The 25,745-nt window shown below is 34.6% G+C and overlaps 1 protein-coding gene across 2 annotated transcripts in view; it reads right to left on the bottom strand.

Moving 5' to 3' along the window:
• Positions 1 to 25,745, bottom strand: part of LOC126858958 (transcription factor AP-2-epsilon) — a 134,720-nt gene that overhangs the window by 95,849 nt on the left and 13,126 nt on the right. The window contains exons 1-3 of one of the 2 annotated variants that reach the window (XM_050609733.1): positions 22,273 to 22,341; positions 22,103 to 22,215; positions 18,665 to 18,792 (exon numbers count right to left, since the gene is read on the bottom strand). In XM_050609733.1, coding sequence (XP_050465690.1) covers positions 18,665 to 18,730 — 66 coding nt within the window. In that variant the 5' untranslated portion in view covers positions 18,731 to 18,792; positions 22,103 to 22,215; positions 22,273 to 22,341. Of the gene's footprint in view, positions 1 to 18,664; positions 18,793 to 22,102; positions 22,216 to 22,272; positions 22,342 to 25,745 lie in introns of those variants that run through there. The other variant, XM_050609734.1, reaches the window with a different exon arrangement.

Raw genomic sequence — 25,745 nt, 5'->3', positions numbered from 1 at the left:
ATATAATTGATTTTTCACTTTACAATAAACAAATTACATTTTTATATAAAAGACGATTCCAAAAATAAACTGCATAATTTTGAATCTTTACTCGTGATTAATTTCCACGGCTATTTAACAGAAAACCTAATAATACCTTTAAACAATATTCGTTGTTATCGCACTGATGATACTCAAATGATACGCAATTATTATAGATCGATAGAGCGATTATTCCTAAAGCGTATGTGGCCAATATTTCCTCATACAACCGAGTCCTAACATCAGTCGCGCACACGTAGGATAATCGCGTAAGATTTACCGTGGCCACTACTCGGCTACACCAGAGATCATCACGGTCTCTCCCCGGCAATGACACGGACGGGACAGAAATTACGCCGTTTCGTGTGCTCGCTCCCTCAAGGCTTTTAATTTCGATGGTATGCCGCGTCCGCATCCCCCGCGATTTCGAGCTCGGAAGAGGAGGGCGGCGGGGGGAGGGAAGGAGATGGAAGGAAAGCCCACCCACCCCATCGCGGATTCTGACCGATTATTTCCCGGCGTTATTAGGGCCACCCCATGTGCAGGATCCGGCGAGCGGAAAAAAGGGAACGTTATGGTTAGGGAAATTATGGTATGGCTTGCCGGAGCGTGTCTGCGTCGCGTAAGCGAGTGGTATGAATAACTATGAGTGTGTAAGCTTACTTACGTTCGGGAAATGCGCAAGGTTTCGGTGCACTGATAAAACGCACGAGTTTGCGCACAGCATTAATATTATATATGCGTTTGCATTGACATTATATACATATTTACAATCGATAGTTTTTATTTATTATAGATGAAGAAGGATAAAAAGAATATTCTATTCGCATGAAATTTTAATATAATATTGAGCTAGCAAATTATCATCACACATCACGAGTGATGATAAATTATTGAATCGTTATTGCGTTTCTTAATTAAATAAAATTTCTGTATTTTCACGATATGCGTTTATATTCATTTTTACGTGTCAATAATTGTGAGCGTAAACGTTATTTTAATAAGTTGACAGAATTTATACTAACAATAACACATTATTCTTTTTTTCATTTTTTTCACAATCATACCATTGAGGAAACCCGGAAAGAGAGAGAGAGAGAGAGAGAGAGGGATTACGTGAGTACATACGTGTCATGCCTCTCTATATCTTTTTTTTTTTTTTATAGATGTGGAAGCATAGAGTGATACAATTGATAATCTGTTATTATATGCTTTCATTGCATTTATATTCACAAAGTCCCTTGAAATCTAAATTGTGGAAGCGAATAAAAGAGATATTATGAAAACGGCTTAATTATTTGCATGACATTTAATTACGCCGCGAGTAGCCCGAGGATCATTTCTTTGACAATTATTAATAAAGTTTTATCTGGCACGGAAGTAATTCATCTTTTTTTGTATCCTTTAGTATACCAGATCAGATTTATTTGTTTGATCTCAAATTTAGATATTTCCGTTTCGCAGCTCTTCTTAAATATAGAAATACACAATAAATATGTAAAAATAATATATGCAACCCTAATTAATAATCATCAATTTTTATCATCTTTAATAAAAAATTGTTTAATTACTAAATCTTTCTCGATATGTGAAATGACTACTTATAATCTCTCTCTAATAAATAAATTAAACTTTTAGCGTAGAAATTTAATCTCGGTTTATAAAAATCTGCAGTATATTTAATATTATAACACTCTTAAAGAAAAAACAGATTTTTTTTTGTTATCCCTCGTGTACAGCCAATTTAATCTCGGTTTATAAAAATCTGCAGTATATTTAATATTACAACACTCTTAAAAAAAAAAAAAAAAAGATTTTTTTGTTATCCCTCATGTACAGCGAATATTCTGTGTAAGACTTTTCGAGTTCAGAGACGGCGATGTTTAGCATTATGCGGGCCATGAATATGGATCAAAGTTGCCAACGATATTCACGCGCACGTTTTGTTAAAATCCTACTTCGTTTAAAAATCGACCAGTCGTAGAGTTCACGTTCGTCGACAGATGCGTGCTGAGATCGTCGCTTATCGCTTTATTATTGATTGCGGGACCACTTTCGTAGCTATCCTCACGTAGTCTAAGCGACGATATCATCGCTTCTCGAGGATCTTACATTCGCGTTTGCACGGCAATTACATTGGAACGTACAATGAGTGCGATGGATACAAACTCGGTTTGCTTATAACGCGGTAGCCATTGAGATCGGATGTCGTTAGAGAATCGTGCGAGCAGGCATGATTAATGCATGAGAGTGACATTTTTGAGGAGTGACTCGCCGGCACTCGGTGGACAGGCAGGACTTTCTAACTGGTTGACAACGTGAAATATTTGATTGTACGCGCTCCTTTTTAAGATCGGTGATCGGCGACAGAAGTGACACGTTGAGAAAAAAAGCAGCGCTCATTTGCGCTGGCAGGCCTTAATTCGCCGCTGCCCACGACAGTCCTAATTTATTTCACGTTCGCCTCCTTTTTGTTTCATTTCAAGCTCAAGCGACTTAGTTTCGACTTTGTTCAAACTAGAAGGAGATATGAACGTACTCTTCATAATTTTTAGAACCGCGAAAAATCACATCGAGATGCATTTTTGAGAAATTAACTATCTATTTTCTTCAATAATTGTATAAAATAGGATGGAAAAATTTTTGTGTTCATTATAATCCAATTCGTGGATAAGATTATGTTAAAATTTATTCACATTTTTTTTATATATAACTGATATATAAATATTTTAGACATAACTAGGAAGATTGTGCACTCTGTGACTGAAATCATCAAGCTAAAATGGAATTCTCTCTTCTCTCTCGTCTTTTTTTAATCTAATCCTTCGATTATCGATCTTATACCGCAGATAATATAAATATTTCGCACGCAGCACATCACACAAAGTTCATAAATCTCATATCAAAGCGGATGGATTAATTATCGAAAAATGGCATTCGAGTGCCAAAGATCATCAAGGATCAGCGGTTACGCCATTAAGTACAAATCAACAGACTCGTTGATTGCATCCCTCTCTCCTGCTTCGTATGATAACATGCCATCGATATTGCCTGCTCGTAATTTTCGATGCGTTCTTAATATAATTGGAGGTAGTCGGTATCTTTGTAAAAGTTTCCAGCGATGGATATTTATTTAGATATAAATTAACCTTGATCTTTTTTCTCTGCTCTTCGTCCTCTTTACGCACGTAACGAAGAGCTAATTCGCTCTCTACTTGAGTGTGAATTAATTAAGATTACAATTATTTTTACGGTTCTTCGTTAACATTTATGGCGTGGCTATTTTAAGCGGTAGAGATGATCACGCAATGATTTCTCGCAATATAATGTAAATTAACTTACACAGAGCTCTGCGAATAAAATATTTCATAAGCAATGTAGCGAGACGAAAACTGCAGCATATTTCAATTAATTCACTTCGCACATGAAAATTTCATTTCAATAATTTATTTTTTTTTAATCTTAAAGGCAATGAAGAAGAAGGAATAATTCCACTGATTATGGAGTTTACGCTTGAACGAATACAATGCAAGCACGCGTGTACGTGTCGAATGTCTAGTATAAATCAAGTGAATCAAGTCACTGGAATCATGTGCGGAAAGCACGCGAGCCGATCCGCGAATATTAAATTAGCCATTTCTTCATTTTACTAATCCATGATCTAAAGCAGCAAGCACATACGCATACTTTTGTTATACTGTATCTTTAATGAATAAAAGCCATTATTTTTCAAATATGCTATATAGATTTTGATAAGATAATTAATTATTCTTAGAAAGATGATATGCTTCTAATGTCACCATCGGATATCAAAATGATAGTGTATTACCTTTTTAGGGAACTATTAATTTTTTCTTTTCTTTTTTTTTTATTTCCTAATATTTTATGGAGATAAAAAATCATTAATTCTTAATCTTCTATAATCAATCTTTTATCATAGCTGCGATGTGTACATACTCATTCTACGCGTACTCGAGTATAAACGCAGTTTTATAACACATTGTAAATATGTGGCGCATAGGATCCGCCGACGTAATTACGCGACAAGATTTAATCGAAGTGCTCCAGGCTAATTAAAAATTCCTCGTTCCGCGCATGGCCTCTATCAATAAGAAGATAGCATCGTTAACGGTAGAAGATGTCTTTGCCCTTATCCCAGCGCACGCGAGGAAAAAAAGTCACGAAGGAGAGGAGGGCGTCTCTCTCGCGCCGCTATATCTGCGTGTAAAATCTCGAGAGGGACAGAGAGAGAGAGAGAGAGAGAAGAGCTGTCTTGCGCGACGTCGCCGATGCGACCAACAATTGACCATTCTTCGTCGCATTGGTATCGCTGGTAAGGTGCAACTCAATCTACCTTGAGTTAGCCATTGTATAGGCCGAAGAATCCGCCGTCGGTTAGGTGAGATGAGGCACGTAGAGTGGAAGCTCCTTCCTTCCTGGATGGAGCACAATGCAACGAAGGGTACCGATATAGGCTCGCGTAATCTGTACGACTATCATGTACATATATAGGCTGATATACTCGTATATGTATATGTACATACACATATTTGTGTATCGTACAATCAAGGGTCCCCCGAAAGCTAATGTCGTTTATCTCGGATAGGATAGGACTTTGCTTCGAAAAAAGATAATTCGTCAATGGAACGATAATAATTACAATACATCATATATGTTACGATGCATGTCTCAATATGTTTGAATAAAAAAATATTGTTAATATTTATAAAATGAAATTGAAAATTGATATAATTACAATTGGTGTGAAAGACATCTAGAACTTTTATTCTTCGTACAAGCTGCAAGACGCAATATTCGTATTCATAATTTTTTTGAGATTTTATTTCCTTTATGAATCAAAGTAAAAGTTGAACGCATACTTTCTAAACTACAAAAAGCTCTCTTTTCTGCAAAACAATGGAAGACTATCTAAATTTTAGATATAGATGTAGAAAGAGAATATCAAACTTAATTCCCGTAATTAATCGTGAACTTCGCTTGATCGAAGACATAGAAAAAGAGATGCTAGAACGACACATATGTATAATTGCACTTATCGTTCCTTATCATCTTACGATGCGCGATGTACGTTCAATTGCCTCATTAAATGTTTTGCCTCTTAGCATCGCGTATTATCTCTCTCTCTCTCTCTCTCTGTCGAGCGAGCAATGTTGCTGACGCACAGACAAAAATTGTGATATCTCACTTCATCTGTATTAGTATCTGCGTTCGATGACGAAAGAAACGATGACCGATTACAAGAGGCACAATAGTCGTGAGTGATTTGCATGTTAGCCTTACTGCTGATGCAGTAATCGCAGATCATTAATAGCGCGCAGTAATGCACTTAATCAGCAATCACGCATACAATGTTAAGTTTTTAAATCTTACATTATTTTATTATAATTTAAAGAAAAGCCGCTCGCACAATAAAATTCCGAAACCTTGATCATTATTTTTATACTTATTACTCACTAGTATTTATCAAATTTTTATTTGCATTTCTATTTGACTTAAATAAAAAGTTTCTTGTCTGCAATAATATTGTTTTAAATAAAATTAAATACATGAAAGTATAAATTATTGCAATATTTATGATTACCTCTTTTAAAGATTAGATTGAATTAAAATAACTGTTTTATAATAATGCTTTCTCTCTCCCTTTATTGAAATGCTTTTGTAACAAAAAGATTAAATATTTATTCAAATACATAAAGTCGATTTGACACGAATAATGAGATTATGATCTACACGATATTTAAGCATAATTTATAAAAAATACTGCGTTATTGTTTATAATATTGATAAAATTATTGATACGTAAAACTTTCAGAAAGAAAAAATAAAAATTAAATTAATTATAGAATTCATAGACAAAATGCTATATATATGATACATTTTGAATTGAAGAACATTTATTTTGCAGATGTAAAAATATATCGAAGAGCCGAAAACTTTCTTTTTTTTTTTTTTTGGTCTTTTTATGATCGATAAAAAAATGGCTTTGATCCGCCGGCAGTAGCAGATGCTGGAGTCATCTGCTGGGAAAATGGTACATAATATCTCTTGTTACTGTTGAATCTTTCTACCCAGTACAGAAATCTTGCTTACCGACTACATTACCGACTACTGAAGATTACCTGGTTAGTTTCTTCGAAAGAGACATGAAAGATATAGAGTTCTTCTATTATCTTCAATGTCTAAATTATCTAGCGGGCAAAGCAGCTATTCTTTCCGAAAAAAAAAAAAAAGAAATATGTACGTGACACACACACACGTGCAAAATAGTAATTACTATTAAAATTAATTGTCGTTATGAGTTCAGAATATTCAATATATATATTCTACAAAAAAGTAAAATGTAATGCATATTATTCTGAGAAAATTATGAGATCACTAGAATGCATTATTTTTATAAGACACGTATTATTGTTTTCTCTTTTTAAATTAATATTTTAATTTATATTATTATTTTTCAAGACTTACTTTACTTAAATATATGTCAAAATATCATATGGAAGTTTGTTTCGCTTTTCTTATATCCAGCTGAAACGAAACTCGCTAGAGAAAATCGACTTTCCAGCAAGAACTAGATATCTATCATGCGAGAAACCGGTTCGAGCTTTCCCAGCGTTTTATCATTATCTCAAACCGGATCTATGATTTAAGATCATTTCCCAGAAATTTACTATGACTTCAATCATTAAGGAAGATATCGTAGAGAATAACGATCTACATGTATGACTAATGTCTGCGCTCTGCCATGTCGTTATGGATAGATATAAATTTACTCGCGTTAATAAATAATAATTAAAGAAAATGTGGATATATTAGACTATGATAAATATAACGTAATATCACATTTCTTGTATATTCATGTTTATTAAAATTCTTGAGCACGTTATGAGACTACAGCATGAATATAACATTTTAAGCATTTCCTTATAATTTAAAAGAACCCTTTTTTGACGCGAGTATATTTTAGTAAGTTGATATTATATCTCTTACATGAGAATAAAAACGTTACTTAAGCATGGTTGCAAGAACAATGATAGACATAGCAAAAAATGTGAAAAATTTCTGTGTTTCCTCTGTGTGTGTCTGCATGCTCGACAAAGAAAAAGGAAACAAATACGCAACAGCTAAAGTAGAATATTACGGTGAGCCATGTCTTTCTTTGCTTTAAATATTTTAGTTTTAATTTATCTACAGAAATGGAATTAAATTCATATTAATCAAACAGAAACGTTAAATTGTATGTATATCAGTTTAGAAAAGTTTGCGTTACATTTTCCGATCCGTCAGAGATTTATTAAAAATAAAGTGCCATGGATAATTCTATCTGCGAATATAATATATGTGAGATATATAACAAATTTATAAAAATAGCTTATCAAATTTATATTGTATCTGCATTAAATATTTTCTTTTACGTTTTATTATACATATATACAGATTTTGATAACCTTCAATATCCGAGATTAATATTATAGTTTAATTGAAAAATTAACTTAAAATTAATATCCATCTTTCTCACACATACATAAGTCACATACACATAGTCTTTACATAATCACGTGTACGTATATAAGTAATACGCATAAAAATAATTTTAAAAATGCGTAAAATTAAAAAATTATTTAGTAAAATTATTTAGTAAAAAATTATAAAAAATATAAAAAGAGGAGGATTTTTCGAATATCGAGTTATTGATTATTGAGTATCGATTTGGATTGTTCTATGCGATTGACGCGTCACGCGAAATGTCACATGTGACGCTGATAATGAAATTGCTTGTTTCAGGCAAGATACGAGTCGATCGACGAGAATTCGAAGCGCGTGTTAGATGCTGTCAAGGTTACAGAATGCCACATTACCTCACTTAAATCTATAGAAGTTGTAGGCCATGAAGTCGCAATAACCTATAATTTGCGGTTATTAAGCAAAATGAATGAGCGTTCGATCCTGCAAACGGGCTCATATAAGACTTTTGTTAATGATTGTTGCGCGCGGATCTTTCGAAATCGCTTAATGCGCTCATCTCGAGATCTTCGCTTTGTGGTATATACCGTAATTACTATTATTCCTGTCTTTCTGTCTATCAATCGTCTATGATCTCCCGATAATTTTACATTCCAAGTGATAGAAAAAAATTATGTACACACGTGGCAGTTAGAATTAATATTGTAAAAAATATTCAAGACAAATTTTAAAAATATGTAAATTCGTTTACATCGATATATATCTGGATAAAAATATTAATAATAATTAAAATTATAAGTCAATAATCACGTGTACATTTAGTGTTACTTGGCATGTAAATCATATTATTATCTTTACCTAAAGAAAATAAAACTTAAGATTAATCACTTATAAATGCGATCGACGGTGTGAATTAAAATTTTTTTCAACTGATTTCGATAATATTTGTCCTATCGAATAAGTATTTGAATCGATAATGTATCCAAGATTTGCTACGTTTCAGAAGAGAAACGAAATCATTTATCTGTGCGCATTTGAAAAAAGAAATTGGAAGAGATAGTTGATAAATGTAAACCATCCCAGACGGATTTTTTTTTTAATAAAAAAATTAATAACGCAAAATTATGGAAATATTTGCTTATAGGAAATAACGTTGTGTTAACGGCAAAGTATATCTTCAACTTTATAGAGCGCACGTGCTCATGCGAATCAGTTTGTACAAATAAATCGTAAATCGCCCGAAAGCGGCCCGCGGTTTTTCCACCTCTCGTGGTGTATACCACGATATGTAATTACGCAAATTCCACATCCATCTCAATTAGTATAGTGTAAAGGGAAGGCTACGAGAAGCGCGCGTAGAAGAAAGGCGAACGTCATCTTCGTGAGCGAAGCCGCTGAAGCGAGCGCGCGACCACGCGTCTGTCTACGACAAAAGTTAAAGGTTTTCCGTTTCTCACGTGAAAAAGGTAGAAAATGCCAGACAGGATACCTGACCTATCGTTAATTCGATTTAACGCGGCAAACGTTGCTATTATCGTTGGGCAAAAAGTGCTTTTCACGATACGCGCCATCGATTCTTTATTCATTTTCCTGAAACATCGACGATGATTTTGATGAATGATTTCTGATGATGCAAATTATTTATCGATACTTGATCGATGCAAACTGCAGAAAAATTAGCGCTAGCGATAGGCGATATTAAATATTAATAGATTGACAATGGACATTGTTTCTTATATTTCTTCCCTTTCATTTTGTACATATAATAAAAAAAAAAACTTTTAATTGTGTGCGAATTTTCTAAAAGATTTTGCAAAATAATTTGAATTTCTCGTTAATCTATCACCCTCTGGCGACATACAAATGCAAATGATTCAATCACGTTACGTACACTGAAAGTTCAATCGCTCAGAGGAGCTGTTACAGTTCACCCAACAAAATAAATATAAACAATTTAATTAAAAATTTATTTATTATATATTTTTCTCCGATTATCCTTTCAAATAAATATCATACGCTAAGACATTTTATCATGAACTCAATTTTCTCCGATCATCAAGATACTACCGGGACTTATTTGTTGTTATTTATTAAAATTTGTCGTTGAGAAGGTCAAATAGAAACTTTGCTTTTATTTTCAATCTCAATTCTCACATTTATGGATTCTAAAGGATTACGATAAGAGTTTATAAAGGAAAAATTGAGCTTCTCTTTCTCTCGATTTTGTATCTAAAATAGGCAGTAAACAAACGATTTATCACTTAGAGATTTAAAAACAATCTTTCGACAAAACTATGAATTAAATAGTTTCAAAATATAATGATATGATTGTTTGAAGTGTCAAAGTAGACATTAGATCGAAAGTAGGAGAAAAATTTCAATTCGAGGATATTCATAAAACATATCAAAATAAAAAATAAACATAATAGTTATTGTGTCAACGACAAGAATGGACGATAACATGAAGATTGAAAGTGATTATTGTGAAGAGAGAGAAAGAGAGAGAGAGAGAGAGAGAGAGAGAGAGAGAGAGAGAGAGAGAGACAATCTAACAATAAGAAATCGTGGCTTTTTCACGATCATCGATCGAAAATCATATATTCCAACTTAAACGATTCTGTACGGGTTCATTAATGTCGCGAATTTCGTGCCATCGTGGAGACGCGGCGAGAGCGGTCGTTAATAATGCGGTTTATATCGGCGTCGCCGACTCTCGCGAGGGAAGAGGTTGAGAACCCGAAGGTGGCTCGTGCTCGAAGATGACCTCTGACCGTGAAGACCGAGGAGTGAGACGAGGCCATGCCTGGGCACGCGAGGCCCAAGATTTCGCCCCGAGGCACGCGCAGGATCCTCTCCCTCCTCGTTCACGTTCCTCTCCTCTCCACCACTTTCGCTCTTTTTCTCCTGCTGCCCACCCTTGAGGGGGTCTCTCGCGCCCTTCTCTCTCTCTCTCTCTCTCTCTTTCTCTCTCTCTCGCCTCGTATTCTGCGCGATTGGCTGGTGTCATGCCCGCGCGAACCTCTGCCCGTATATTGCATGATGTGTTGCATCAAGTGGCGGATGGAGAGACGTGAACAGTGGTTGCTTTGCAATATCCACGTTTCTTCCTTCGCCTTTTTATCTCGAAACGACCAGGATCTGCCTATGATTTTTAATATATGATCGGCAAAGTTACACACGTTCGGATTGCTTGCTGCTATCAGTTACTAGCTGCATTCAAAATCGCGGTCAAAACGCATATTATATTCATTAATATATATAACAGCAATAGATTCAGAATACTAATAATTACGTGGGAAAAGTAACAGATAAGACACGGATGGGAGAATTATTGTTAAATTTTATTAACAAATGTGCATTAAAAATATACGTTTTGGATCATTTTTTTGGTCCATCTTTAACATGGATATAAATATATAAAAATTACGTTGAAATTTTTAATTTTCGTATACACAATATTTGTTGTTGCAATCAAATTTCAAATTAAAATTAATAATAAAAAAAGAAAGCTTCCTAAAACCCACGTAGAATAATCTGTACAAATTAATCGATAACATCCAAACGCCATCATTACACGTATATCCACGAATAACCGACATGGTTTACATTTATATAATGATGATCAATACTGACCGGTCAGTACGACCACAAAAACAACAGTTATGAAGATAGTCATAAACAAAGTCAAAAAAAAAAAGAAAAACCACGAGAGAAAGACAAATACGGCAAGTTTAATTAATATTTAAATCCAATGCAAATTTTGAAATCAAATTCAAATTTAAATTTTCCAATCAATCAAGTTTTAAGTTTTTTCAAAGTTCTCCATTGTAGAGAAAATACGTACAGATCACAACAAGAAACAAGTCATAAAACCAAAAACGGTTGGAAAAAAGATAAATGCAACAAGATTAATTAATTTTTAAATTCAATCCAAATTTTTAATTAAATTTCCAAATTTCTAAGTAAATTTCTAATGCACATTTATTAATAAAACTTAACCAGAATAAGTTCGCGTAGCATAGCCGTGCTTTGACTCTTATCTGTCAGTTTTCCCACTTAATTATTATATTCTTAATTGTTATATTATTATTACTGAAACTTTGTTGTGTTTCTCGTTCATCGGAGTTTTACACGGAGATAATATGCTGTAAAATTATATGCCTCTCTCGCTTTTGATAATCTCTTGGTCTTAGGAATTTAGTGCTCTTGAAACTCTTAAGTAGAGATTCTCTTAAATAGAGATCACTGAGTTTTTGTCTGATTTTTATTGGATTTTCTACGCTGTAAAGAAAGAATTTTACATCTATTTATTTCTTTAAACATTTAGATTTAAAGAAAAGTATCTCGCTATTCGAATAATTGAATATCTTCGCCAGATCTCCAGATATTTAGATTTTCCGCAGACTCTACAAGTGTATACAAAATATGCAAAAATTCGCGAAACAACATAGTTGTAGTGGATTGCCTCGGGCGGTAAGCTCGTCTTGACGTTATTTAATAATACAGCAATGTCACACTAATAGTCATGTATAGCCACGTGTCAGTGTGAAACACACGCGCGCGCGCGCGCGCACACACACACATACACAGCGATACGAGTGAGTCCAAGTGGATATGAAGGTGGAAGGATGCGCACCAGGTATATCCGCGGCAAACTTTCGAAGGGGGCGGTGTGAAGGGCGTAGCCCGCTAATTATAATTATACCACGAGAGTATTAGCAGCGTGAAATGCAACGTAAATTCTGGTGAAATACTCGCCGCCCCTCAGGGGTCCCGGACGGGCTCATTTGCCAGCGAGCGCGCTTTGTTTCGCGTACGAGAGTCGGAGATCGACTCTTGCACTGTCGCAGCGTGTACACAAACGGTCGCAAATGCCTCTCACAAAGCCTGGTCCGCTTCGCCAAAGGAGAAACGGGGACGAGCCCGCGCTTTTCCTTTGCCCCGACGCCGCGCGCGGCTCGTCTTTGTCGCGGAAAAACATTAATGAGCACATATGAACGCGCATCAACGAGTGCTTTGCTATTCAGAAAGAATTTTGCATCCCTTGTTTTCCTCTTAATTAACTCAACGATTCGCGCAGCGTAATTTGCACTGCGATAAACGAAACTGTGCCACTTAATTTTTTCTATAAATTGACGAGAATTATCAATAAAATATGTTTATCAATTAATTAAAATTTATTCAATTATTGTCGGAATATATATGTACTTAATTGACGCCGAGCACAAAGAAGCTAACATACGATGTGTTTCGCCTATTGCTAAGATAATAATTGATAAATCGAAATGTTAAATCGAATATATTTGGGCCGTGCATTATAAAAAAAATTGTTTATGAATTAAACAAAATTATCAATAATAATATTGTTTAACTAATAGTGATCTGTGTTAGATTCGATTATTTTGATTTTTTTATATCGTCCTGTAATTATATACATCCAATTAATTAATAAAATTCAAAAAAATCCAGGAATATTGTGGTGTTTGATTTTCGGAAAATACGATGCAATTTGCGTAGCAACATCATCTTGCGTTATTTTAACATATGTTACAAACATCTAATAAATCAATTTTACAATGCAACAGGTATGCTCGAGCTACTACAATAATGAAAGAGAAAAGTTGAGAAATTTGATATATATATATATATATATATATATATATATATATATATATATATATAATAAATGAATTTTTCTCCTTTAAAAATGCAAAATTAATAATGTTGGGATCAATATACATATATGCGCATATAAATTACATATCAATATTTCATTCTTTCCTGCATTTGTAGATCTTTGAATTTTTGGAGATTCGCACAAACAACTTATAAAGAATTTAAAAGACGATGATCTTTAAATCTGAAAAATTAAATGTCAATTAAAAAAAAAAAATTTAAATTAAAAATTATAAATTTCAAGAAAATTTTAAATGACGTAAAAATATTTGAAATTTATCTTTTAACAATTTTCAGCACATAACTCTTCAACATTACGCCTGCTCGCTGATCCTAATACACAGACAAAACATTCATCATTGTCTATTATTTCGAGGAACGCAACGACGCAGACCCTTTTACTCGCTGCGTTTAAAACGCCTCGTTTCTTGAACTAATTAATAACAGTAATTACACGTGCGCGCGTGTCATGGCAAAGTTCGCAGATACCCTTTGGCAGATTACGGCGTACACACACGCACGCACGTCCGTATTTGTCAGCAAGGACTTAGAGACGACGCAGCGGCGCGACGCGAGAATTAAGCGTCGCGTTTCGAGTCTGAACGGCCGGGGCGGTTTCTCCTAGTCGCACTAATAACATAGTGGCGAACTGATAATTAATAATGAAACTCGACGGGGAGAGAACGCGCCAGCCAGCACGGTTACGTTGAAAGGATCGCGATGTAGTGGGTGGACCCCCTTTTTCTCGTAATTGCAAGGTGTGGACGCGCTGCTTTACGTGCGATTCGTCCGAGCCGCACAGAATGGTGGATGCCGAGAGAGCAACTAGAGGAACGGATACATATAGCTATATATACATATATAAAGAGAGAGAGAGAGAGAGAGAGAGAGAGGGAGCGAACGGCGGCAGGGGAAGTGGTTAGATATATCCAGCGCGTGTAACACTCTGAGACTTATACTTAACCGTTCATTAGCGTGCCGGAGCGCGGTGTAGCTACGCCTTATTGCGGCGAGCCGCGACGTCTCGAGGCGCGCATGCTGATGATCTAATCTAAAGCGCGATCTTACATGCGATTCGAAATTTCTTGCATTACTGCGCGCCAGAGTGTCTATTCAAATCTTGTAAAAAATTCTCCGCAAATTTTCTCATCCTCCAGGTATTCTTGTGTCAAAATTCCAGAGGAGGAGAGAATATTTCAAAGATTTTTTGCTGCAATTTCCTAAATTAAGTTTTTTCATTCTATTGTTTTCTAATGCTTTTTACTCATACAAAGGAAAAACACAAAGCCTAACTTAAGTTTCAAACATCATATTTTAGCGGTTTTAAATATAGAAGAAATAATTAAAGAAAGAAATTTGAAAATATTATTTTCTTTTAATGATCTTAACATGTATAATATTCTGCTTGAGCAAATATCTAGGAACAGAGAATTCGAAATATGTTAAAGTATAATTTGAAATTGTCATTTCCTGTCGTTCCTCCTGTTGATTTCTGTTAATCGAATAAAAACATGGTCATTTTCGTCAAGATTAGATTCCTCCAAGCAAAGAAATAAAACAAGCTTCTTCTCAACTCTTACAATAAAAGATAAAATAGCATACCATTCTATAATATTAATTAGAGAAAAGTTCATAATTAAAGTTAAGATTGTATGCCACTGATGTAAAGTAGCTTTCTAAAGCATTGGAAGAAAGAAATCTTGCCTGCGTAAAAATTGTACTTGAGTTTAAATACGTTGACGAGTCGAAGAAAGAATGAAGCGAAAGGACGATTCGCCGTGGGTGATAATGCCTGTTTGCTTTGAAAATTAAAATCGACTGCGCGGCATGATTGTTTTCAGACAAAACGACTCACTGCCGTGAGAGACGAGGAGCACGATATGATACGGAAACTAGAAACGATGGAGGAAGCGAATGATCGCGCTAGGAATCAATTTACCAAAACAATATAAAGGGAACTCTGCTCGAGGATTTGCGGCAAATCAACAATTCATAAATTTACAAGTTACAAGAGAAACTGCTTCTGCGTTGTATATATAATTAACGATCCGTGTCTTTTGCCAATAAAAATCGCATTGTTTCGATCAATGCTTCCACGTTGAGTGAGTGGCACGTGAGGGGCTAATATAATATTTGTATCGCGCAAATGACATCCTGGCGCATAGATCGCCACTTCATTTTCCATATGTGACATTGACCGAAAAAGTCAAGTAAATGGAAGAAGACATAATAAATTCCGCTTTTTATTATCCTGCACTTTATCCAATGGAATAAATTAACAAAAACTATAAAAAATAAGTAATATGTAACATTAAAATTATTTATGTAATTTCATGCAAAAAGATATCTTTTAGCTTTAATTAATAAATCATATTAAAATCATTATAATTTCAAAAAATGAAATCAATATAAAAATTAAAATTGCAATTAATATGTGAAATTTTTAAAAGCAAAAACTTGAGAGAGATATATAAATATTACTGTAAATTTATATTAATTTTTAGTTTAATAAAAAAAAATACCAATATAGATTTAATTCGTGTTTACCATTCAAAATAAATTTGTTTATTACGTCGACTCAATCTATTAAAAACATTTTATTTTGAATGAATTTTAAATTAAAGAATTAAATTAGAGTACATTGTCTTCAATTGATTGTCTTCAATTAAAATATAGATAAAAAAATTTTTTATTTATTTTAATATTTTTAATAGAAAAGATTAGCTCTCTTTGTCAGTTTTTTCCGGAAAATATCAATTTTTATCATCGACACGGATTTTATCTAAGAAATGTTGAATTTTGCCAACCCCGTAAATATAACACGACATAATATCGATATGCGTTTATGCTGATGATCGGGTCCAATATAATTTCGACGAATCGCATCTCTTCGATATTAAAGACATGAAAAGATTTTTTATCTGTCACGTTTTTACATTCACGAATAAACGATAAAGGACGTGATACTTTGTTTGCAGGTCGGATATTATATTTGCGAAATTATCGCCTTAAAATCTCTATTTTAAGAAATTAAATATGAGATCGAGCGAAGAGAGTGAAGAACATCAGTATGACTATTCTCTCTTTTCATTTTTTTTTTCCTTTTTTTTTTACCGAGCTCCCGCCATTTTATCCCCTTTATTCCACTCCCGCCGTTACTCTTCGTCAGTACCTTTTTCTCGGGCTTATTTCTATTCTCTCTCTTTCGCTCTCTTCTATCGCGCGATTCCTCCTTCTTACGCTCCTTTTCCCCTCTTTTTTTTTTCCTCCTCCTCCTCCCTCCAATCTCCGACGTCGTTTCTACCGTCGAGGAGCTTGGACTTTGCCGAGGACTAAAACGAGACTCGACACAAATAAGATAATCTCCATTATAAACTCGGGGGTAGGGTAAGTAAACGATGAGGAGTTATTTACTTGGCTCTCGGAAAGAGGGGAGAAAGGGAATACAAAGTAATAACAATGGAATGAGAATAAGAAGGAAGGTTTGAGAGAATCCGCCGCGGTACCGAGTTTGAAGTCGCGTAGGCGCATTAAAGGGGAGGGGGAGGGGGAGGGGGCTGCTTGTGCGCGCCGCGTTATTATCCGAAGCAATGGCAAAGCAAATGGCCTCTCCTCCAACATCGGGTTTCCCGTCTAATTCCGTGAAACCGTGGAACACCCCGCGCGCGCGGCCATCCAAGCTCTCAACGTCGTTAAGCGTCATACGACGAGATACATTCCGATCCATGATGCGATGGCTCGCTCGCGAGGATAATTCGAGGACGCGCGCGTACGTCACCGAGGTCGCACCTTTCTTTCAATTTCGCACGCCACGCGTATTATAACACCTGCCTCTCTGCTAGTGCGTATACATAACGTCTCTCCACACTGTAAAAAAGATTGATTGAAACTGCAGACAAAATGCTTGTAGCTTTTTCTGTTACACACACTGTCTGAATTTTCAAATACTCATCTGAACTTTCAGAAAAACGATTTTGATAATTAAGACAAGATTGTGCGAAATTTCTTTCCAGATCTAAAAATTTCGACGAAAATGTATCTGCATTTTTTTTAGAAATTTTACAGCGTATGATTATGTCGTATGTAATGTGTAAAAATTCGTTTCAATTTTTACGATAGTGTCACGTGTATTTTTTGATTTTAGAGCCCGCTTTTGTAATTAACGTCCACGTCGCATGGGCATCCGTTTCCGACAAGTGTTTCCAGCAATTTCCTTTGTTATTATATAACATCAACTCTGCCTATGTTATTTCTTTATAAATCAATCCAGATCTCTCGAATGTATTCACACGAGCGAGTAACATAATCGATACGTCTAGACGTACTGAACTTTGTACACACGAGTTTCTACACGAGTTCGAGCTCTCTTACATGCTATAATATATTCCGGAGATTTTCCGGATAATAACGTCTGAAAACACGTTTATAGACCGATACTTGAAATCTTCTCGCTTTCTCTTAGCTAATACTTCTTGTAAAATGCTATTTAGAATGTTATATATCAACTTTCGATGTATAATTTTCTGCATTATTAAATATCAGCCTAGTATTCAAATTCCTAGCTTGTTATTAAGTTTAATAAAGAGCGTTGAAATCTCATAATTTATCACATCTCATAAATATTTATAATGCTCATTCCTAAGCAATTATTATGTTAATGTTGTTTTCAATCATGTAAGTTCCAAAAACTTTGTTGCATTAACAGTTATAATGCTCTTATCAAGAGGAGATAATCGAATCTTATAAACGTTGTAATTGAACGTTGAAACTGCTAGATTGCGTAGTTTTAACTCGACGATAATAATATTTGTTGCACACGAATCACGAATTTATCGCGACGATATTAATAAACATTACAATTTTTCCGTTTGTGCGCGTCAAGAGCAACTTTTTTGAACGCAATATATCATCGTTAATTTAACCGCGAGTCATTAAAAATACAAAAGGCGCTTCCATTACTCCGATCGTTTGCTGGTAATTAAATAATTTATATTTTCAGGATGATTAAAAAAGTTGCGATATGTATGAGCAGAGAAAAAGGGACAGAAAGGAGAGAAAGAGAGTTCTCATAACAGAACTCTCCCCCCGTTACCGTCGGATGTGTAAAAATATCGCTACGCATTTCAGTGAAAATTTCTCGATAAAATTACGGAGCGCCAAGCCGCGGTAGGAACGCTTTGAAAAACTTGACAGACTATTAATTGAATAAAAATACGAATGTTCGTAAATATTGTCGATACAAATCCTTTGTGTCGCGTGCATTTGTCGGCGTTTCAACGTTTAAACGTGGCACACGATGCGTGCGCACAGAGGAACGCGACGAGATACGAAGACATCAAAAGGGTCCGCGAGAGCAACAAGAATATTCGAATAATAGCGTTGCCGCCAAGTATTTCATGAATCCGCAGAAGAAAGGTCATCAAGCGCGGTCACCCCCGCATTTGCGAGCGATCGCGTGTGTCTTACATAAGCGCAACGCACTCACCCAAGATGCGCCGCAGTCAGCACCGCCTCCGAGAGTCTGAAAGGCCGGCATGCATCTGAACGTCATTCTGAGCTCTACCGCCGAATTATTATCCAAAGGTCGATCGCGGTTCTTCGGTCACAACTTACCTAGAACAAAGCGAAACACTTAGTTAGCGATCAAACGGACTTTGTTCCTTACGGGACATAACATACGGTACACAGTTGGAAAATTTATGTTTTCTCGTCAAAAAATATGCCCGGTTCAAATTTTTGTGTTTCATATTTAACAATAATTTAACATATTGCTATCGTGTTAATTGAACTCAAATATTAAATTATTAAAACAAATGAAAAAAAAAAAATGCAAAAATAATACAATGTGTACATATTTTGAATTTTATACGATAGATATGTTTTATTATCAGTGATAGAATTTATTTGTTAAAATTTACAGAAAAAAATGTTGATTTTATTCTTTAATAGTGAAAGTGACTACAGATTGTTAATAAGCTTTTTTTTTTTAATTTTATTAATAATTAAAAATATGTTAATTTTATACAAAATTTCTTTCAAATTACTTTGTGTTGAAATATTAACATGATATTTGTGTCTCACTATTTAACATAAATTTATGGCTGCTTGGGACATGCGATGTATATATGTTAAATTTAAATCAAATTTTCCAACTGTGTAAAATTAATTTCTATAAAAATTTGCATAGTTTTATATTCCCTATCCCTGTTTCTTATAAATCTCTTTTTGCGAAATATTCCCGACATCCTTATCTTCCAGAGATTATCCTAATATATATCGACGTAAAGTTACAATAAACGCAACTTTTTTTTATGCTTCCAAGATCCCGCGTTCGAGAGACGTTCCGTAAGACGCGCGATTGGTAACGCATCGTTCGTCGATTATCTCCCGGCGTATCCGAATCTGCATAACGTCATGCAGATGCCACGGAAAATACGTACGAGCATATATATATTGCAGAACGAAGAGTTCGCCGGTATCAGCGGCGCCCTTCGCGATCGCGATTATAGATACCGAAAGATCTCGGCGATAAGCGAGGGCGCGTCGTAGAAGGGTCCGATTATCCGAGGCTCATTAAGCGCGCGAACGCGCGTGTCCTTTAAGCGGATAGCCTGGCATTTACGCAGTAAATTGAGATTATTGCGGGACACAATGCATTGCGAGAAGCTCTAATCGTCGCGACAGCTCATTTTTTCAGTAGCTCACGGTATGTTAAATGTCGCATGTTAATCATCGCGCGGAAAATTCTGCATATTTTACTGAAATATTTTGTGTGCTATTTTTCTTGTGCAACACTATAAAAAAAATTGACTGAAACTTTAGACAAAGTGTCTAAAGTGTCAAGTCCGCAGCTTTTTTTTGCAGATATACTGAATTTTTAGACGGAATGCTGTTTGAATTTTCACACACACTTCAATTCTCAGACAAACTTTTCTGAACTTTCAGAAAAATGATTCGAATGATCAGGACAGATTGTCTGAGACATCTCTTTCAAACATCCAGATTTGAAAATTTCGATAAAAATATATCTGAATTTTAAAAATTTGTTTGCAGTGAAGTTTCTATTTTCTATGTAAATATATAAATCACAAACAACTTATCAAAACACAATAGCGATTCTGTGCTCTTAATATTATAATACTTAATTGAAAAAGAAATAAAGTTTAAATAAATTAAATAATATAGGAATATAATATTTTATACTCGTTTCTTTTTACTATAAGACAGAAAAATTTAATTTCAAGCCCTTTATTACACAATATTTAATATCGGTAATCAAAAATGCACAATATTTAGAGAAAAAATCCGAAAAACAGGAATGCTGAAACGTTCGACATTTGTTTGATATGATTCATCACGCATCATCGTGTTGATTTCGATAGACCGTTCGGATGCTGTGATTCCATCATCGACCGTTTGAAATGTCAGTAATTCAGGAACAATCGAGATGTCGGGGGAGATGACGATGTGTTTCGCGCAGCCAGGAATCCCAAAAATCCGGCCGCACACTGTTGCGTAAGCGGAGCTCTCCTCTCGTCCTTTTCGAAGGGGTTATTAGGCCGGGCGCAGAGCGCATTCTTTCGCGCGTCCGAATAAGACTATAAGGAATGAAAAGGAGATGTAAAAGAAGAAGAGGACATCGACACAGAGAGAGAGAGAGAGAGAGAGAGAGAGAGGGAGATAGAACATGGACCTATAAGAAGAAGTAAAAGAGACGGTAGAAAAAGAGGCAAAGAGCGCGCCGAGATGAGATTCTGCAAGAGATAGAGAGGGACAGTGACTGCACATACTCTTTCTCTTATCTGACGGAATCTATTCGATTCTTCCAAGCGATTCGTTTGTACACAATTTGTGTTTCAAAATAAATAAATGAGTTACTGTAGCACGATCTGTGTGGGCATTTGAGATAAATTAAAAAATTTGCATGTTTAAGGATTAAAGAGGAATTAAGGAGAATCAGCTAAATAAATCTAATACATTTCGAGATTTAGAAATTTGACATTGCGCACATGCACAGAATACTTTTAGCTTTTTAAAATGTAAAATTAATAATTAATTTGCGAGTTAAAGTAAAGATTTGCTCTGTAGAATATAATTTAATCTTAAAATCGTAAATATTTGCTTGTTGGAACTTTTTTTATAATGATTGTATCACGATTTTAACTGTACGACACAAAAATTAATGAAAATTAAAATGTTAATTCACGGATTTCAAAATATATTAGATTTATTATTAATTTTTGACGTCGTCCCAGTTTCCCCTTAAGAATGTTTTAGCTATATAAAATTTAAAAAAAAGAGAATATATTTCTTATATTTATATTATTAGAGAAAAATCAAATAAGTAAATCTGGATTATAAAAAAAATTAAAGTATCACAAAATAATATGGTTTTTATATCTTCATAAAAGAAAATAGCTGTAATTAATATTTTTCCTAATTTATGATAAAAACTTTTGATCGTGAATACCCTCTGAAATTAGCTGCAAGAAAAAAAAAGAACAAATAATTTTTAAAAAGATTTCGAGTTACTATAAGTATTTTGTGCTACAATTTCTAATAAATAACTTTTAAACGATTAAATGAATCTAAATCAAGTTTCCCACAATTGCTTATTAGTGTTTTGTTAATATATGTGAAACTTTATATTTCTGGCTTATGCTGGCTTTTTTTCCTTGTCAGTTTTATCAATAAACGCTACAATACACGATTTTCCATAAGAATCAACTTTTAAAAAGTCTTTAAGGAGCAAATTGCGAATATACATACAAATATTTAAATTATAAATCTCAAAAGTTCTTAAGATTAGATAAACAAAAATGGAGAATTTTTAAAAATATTTCAGTCCTCGACACTGGATCCTTTTTAGTAAAAATTCAAATGGTCAAAAATATAAAATTATAATTTCGGTTGTAAAACGTACGTCCTATTAACGGATGTCTCCAGTGAAATGTCAAACGAAATTGAAAATCATCATCCACCACAGAGTTTTTCCAAGAACTTGTGGAGGAAATTTTAATAGATTCAGACGAGAATCTGAAAAAGAAACATGACTGAATGACAAAGACAATAGAAAAATAAAAATTGACATACCAATGGAGAGTCCATTACAGACGCAGATAAAATTTGTCAATCGATAAAAACACTGAAATCATCATGCCGCGCGTTCAACTATCAATAAGGTCAAAGACGCGTAATGAAAACATTAGGAGCGATGGAACTCCAAGGTGTATATAAACAACATATGTATATTTGACGCAAGACAAACACACTCGATTTAAATCTTATCTAGTTTTTTAATGATCGGCAAATTATTTGCCGATTTAAATTTCCTCCACAAGTTCTTGAAAAAGATTCTGTTCGGTCGGTGACAATTTTCAATCTCATTTGACATTTACACCCACTCATAGAACGTGCGTTTTAGAACGAAAATTACAATTTTATATTCTTGACCATCATCTAAATTTTTACTAAGAGTCTAAGAAGAGGATCTAATGGAGGATCAAAATGTTTAAGAATTCTCGATTTTTGTTTCTCTAATTTATATTTTATAAACTTGCGAGATTTATAATTTAAATTTTAAATATTTGCAAGTATATCCGCAATTTGATCCTTGAAGCTTTTTGTTATTTTTCTATCTAGTGAACATTTTATCTTTACAAATTTTAAACTTAAATAATTTCTAAATCGTTAAGAGAATTGTGCTCAGATTTTGCACAGATATTTAAAAGAAACAGTCTACAAAAAGTCTACAAAATTTCCATGCTTTTGTCTGTTGTTTCAATATATAACATATACATCCTTAAGCCCCGTATGATTTCTCTCTCGATCGAATCAATCTCGCGCGTATCCTTGCATGAGAATTCATTTATTTCAAAATAAATAAAAAGAGCATCGAAAAAGGAAAATCCGACTTTTTCGCTTCATCCTCCTCTGTTTCGCGCTTCGCATTTTGGCGCGGGAAACGCGAGCCCTTGCTGATGTCGCTTCGGGAATGAATAATGGATTCGCGCGCAGCCATGCCGGGTACACTCGGTTGAATATTCATAATGCATCTCTACGTCATCCCATGCATGGGGATAATACGCGAGTGTATGGGTGCGCGTGCGCAAGAGAGCACGCCGTTTCGTTGGCCATGCCATGCCATGCCGCATGCATGCTCTTCGCCTCTTCAGCTGCACGCGTGGCTCGCGTGCGTGCTCGCGCGCGCGTGTATCCTAACCGGAGCCGAATCGAAGCGAACCGCGCATTGCGCACGCCAACGGGCCATCGTGAGTCGGAGGGATGCTTAAATTTAATCAGTTATCAATGCTTTTATTCAATGCTTGTATTCAACATTAAACGCTGCGATAAGTAATAACGTTGGAAATTTCTTGCTAGCAGACTCTTTAGTTTATAAGAAAAAAATAATTGGAATTTTGTATTTTCCTTTTCTCAAAACGTTACCATATAACGACAGGATAAAACATTTGTAACGTTTTAAAGAGAAGAAAGGAAGAAGTAAAGAAAAATAGGAAGATATGTCATATGAGTGGGGGAAAAATTATCTTCCGTTTGGCATTGTGTTCAAAATTCCAGATAAATTCCAGAGAATATTTTGAAGATTTTTTTTGTGGTGTAACTTTTCCTAAAATAATTTTTTTTATTGCCTGCGTTTTCTAATATTTTTCATTAATACAAAGGAAAAATGCAGAGCCTCTTAATTTCAAGTATTATATTTATGTAAATGTACTGAAAAAAAAAGAATAATTTTCGTAAAATAAGCATAATAAAGTTGTCATTTTTTAATATTAAAAATTACAATAAAAAATATGTATTGCATATTCAATTTTTATTTTATTAAGACATTAAATATACATATAAAGTAGTAATAGAGTTAGATATATATTTACAAATTTATAAACATAATTTACTTGACTTGCCAACTGTTTGCAATATGAAAGCAAAATTATCAGAGAATTTTTTTAAAAATTCCCTGAATTTCAATTCCATGAGAATTTTCTAATTTTGTCAGATAAAAAAAAAATCCCTGAGAATTCCAGTTTTTCCGTATTTTTTCAGAAAGTAAGGAACTAAGTTCAGGAAGTCTTTTTAAAGCAGAAGACACTCTGCTTTAATTTTTTGTAGATGAATGGAGAAATTGTGGAATAGAAAAAATGAATTTATATAAAATAACTTCATATAATTTTCTCCTACAAGTCGTTACATAAACTTTCATTATTTATAATATTTTGAAGAAAGCAATGCTGACATTTTGTCTTTCTCTTCTTTTTAATACATTTTGATACATTTTCTAATAAAAGCACGGACTCGATGATAAGAATCAAATTATATATTCCTTATAATTTTTCACAAGTTTGTTAATAGATATACGCGCAATTATACCGCGGGTTTGCTCGTATCTGACCTCTCTTTTTTTTTTTTTAATTTATTACATTTTCTCACATATCACTTTGTTTCGCAACGAGAGGACGGTTTAAGTACGCGATTACTATCGCAGCTAGAATATGAAATGACCCGTTATATACACGTTCGAGTAAGCATCAAATGTGTAAACGCGAGCACGCATGCGTACGTACGTATGTATGTGGATGCGCATTTCCATCCAACTCTCTCCCGAAATTGGACCGCCAGATTGAAACTGTCGCCTACCCTCCTCTGGGGAAAGGAGTGGCGGGATGTTTGGGACAGAAGAGGGACAGAAGAGAGAGAGAGAGAGAGAGAGAGAGAGAGAGAGAGAGAGAGAGGAGTCCCAGGTCTGTCTCTCTCCTCGATGTTGCCGCTTTCGCACATCCCTCGTTTCGAAGTCTCGTTTCATCGGAGAGGACACGAAGACACGAGGGTGCCGCCCCTCGTCACCCATGTTACGGCGCGACGGTGTGTAATCGTCGAAGCTGCGCGGGCAGGTTTAATCTGGGATACGTTTGAAGTGCGGAGAATTTTTGCGCCAGCTTCGGAAGAATTTAAGCCGACTCTGCTCTGCGAGAGATGGGATTTTTCAATCTAAGACCCGTATTTCTTCCGTGCCGTCTCTCTTCTTTTTCCGTTTCGATATACATGCTTTCATCCTTGACTACGAGGACGGCGAAGTCAAATCTGACTTCGGCGAATGTATTCTCGAAAATACGGAGCAAAATGTAAAATATCGTCTTCATCTTGCTACTTTTTTTCCAATGTCCGCATAATTATTTGCCTTTTTTGTTTATCACAAGTAAAGGTAAAAAAAAATGTTTTTTTAAACTTATCTTCACACAAATTGTGTGAAGATAAGTGTATAAAATTAATATAGCAGCGAGAAATTTCATCGAAATATTCGGAAAAATGTAATATTATAAAATATGCTTTTAAAGATAAAGTTACACGATTACATCTTCTTGAAATATACATGATGCATCTCTTTGAAATATGTATCTCGCAATTCCAGAATTACTACAGCCTTGCCACGAACTACGCAACGAAGATTGGAATTCATCGATTGAGATGCAAATATCGTTACAGTATAATTTTGACTGCTTGACTATGACTATGAAATAGTCAATTGTAACATATAAATTCATCTCGCAATG

Source organism: Cataglyphis hispanica, chromosome 2 (assembly GCF_021464435.1).
Source record: "Cataglyphis hispanica isolate Lineage 1 chromosome 2, ULB_Chis1_1.0, whole genome shotgun sequence".
Lineage (NCBI taxonomy): Eukaryota > Metazoa > Arthropoda > Insecta > Hymenoptera > Formicidae > Cataglyphis > Cataglyphis hispanica.
The sequence above is the reverse complement of the archived record's forward strand: the minus strand, read 5'-3'. Positions and strand labels throughout refer to the sequence as shown.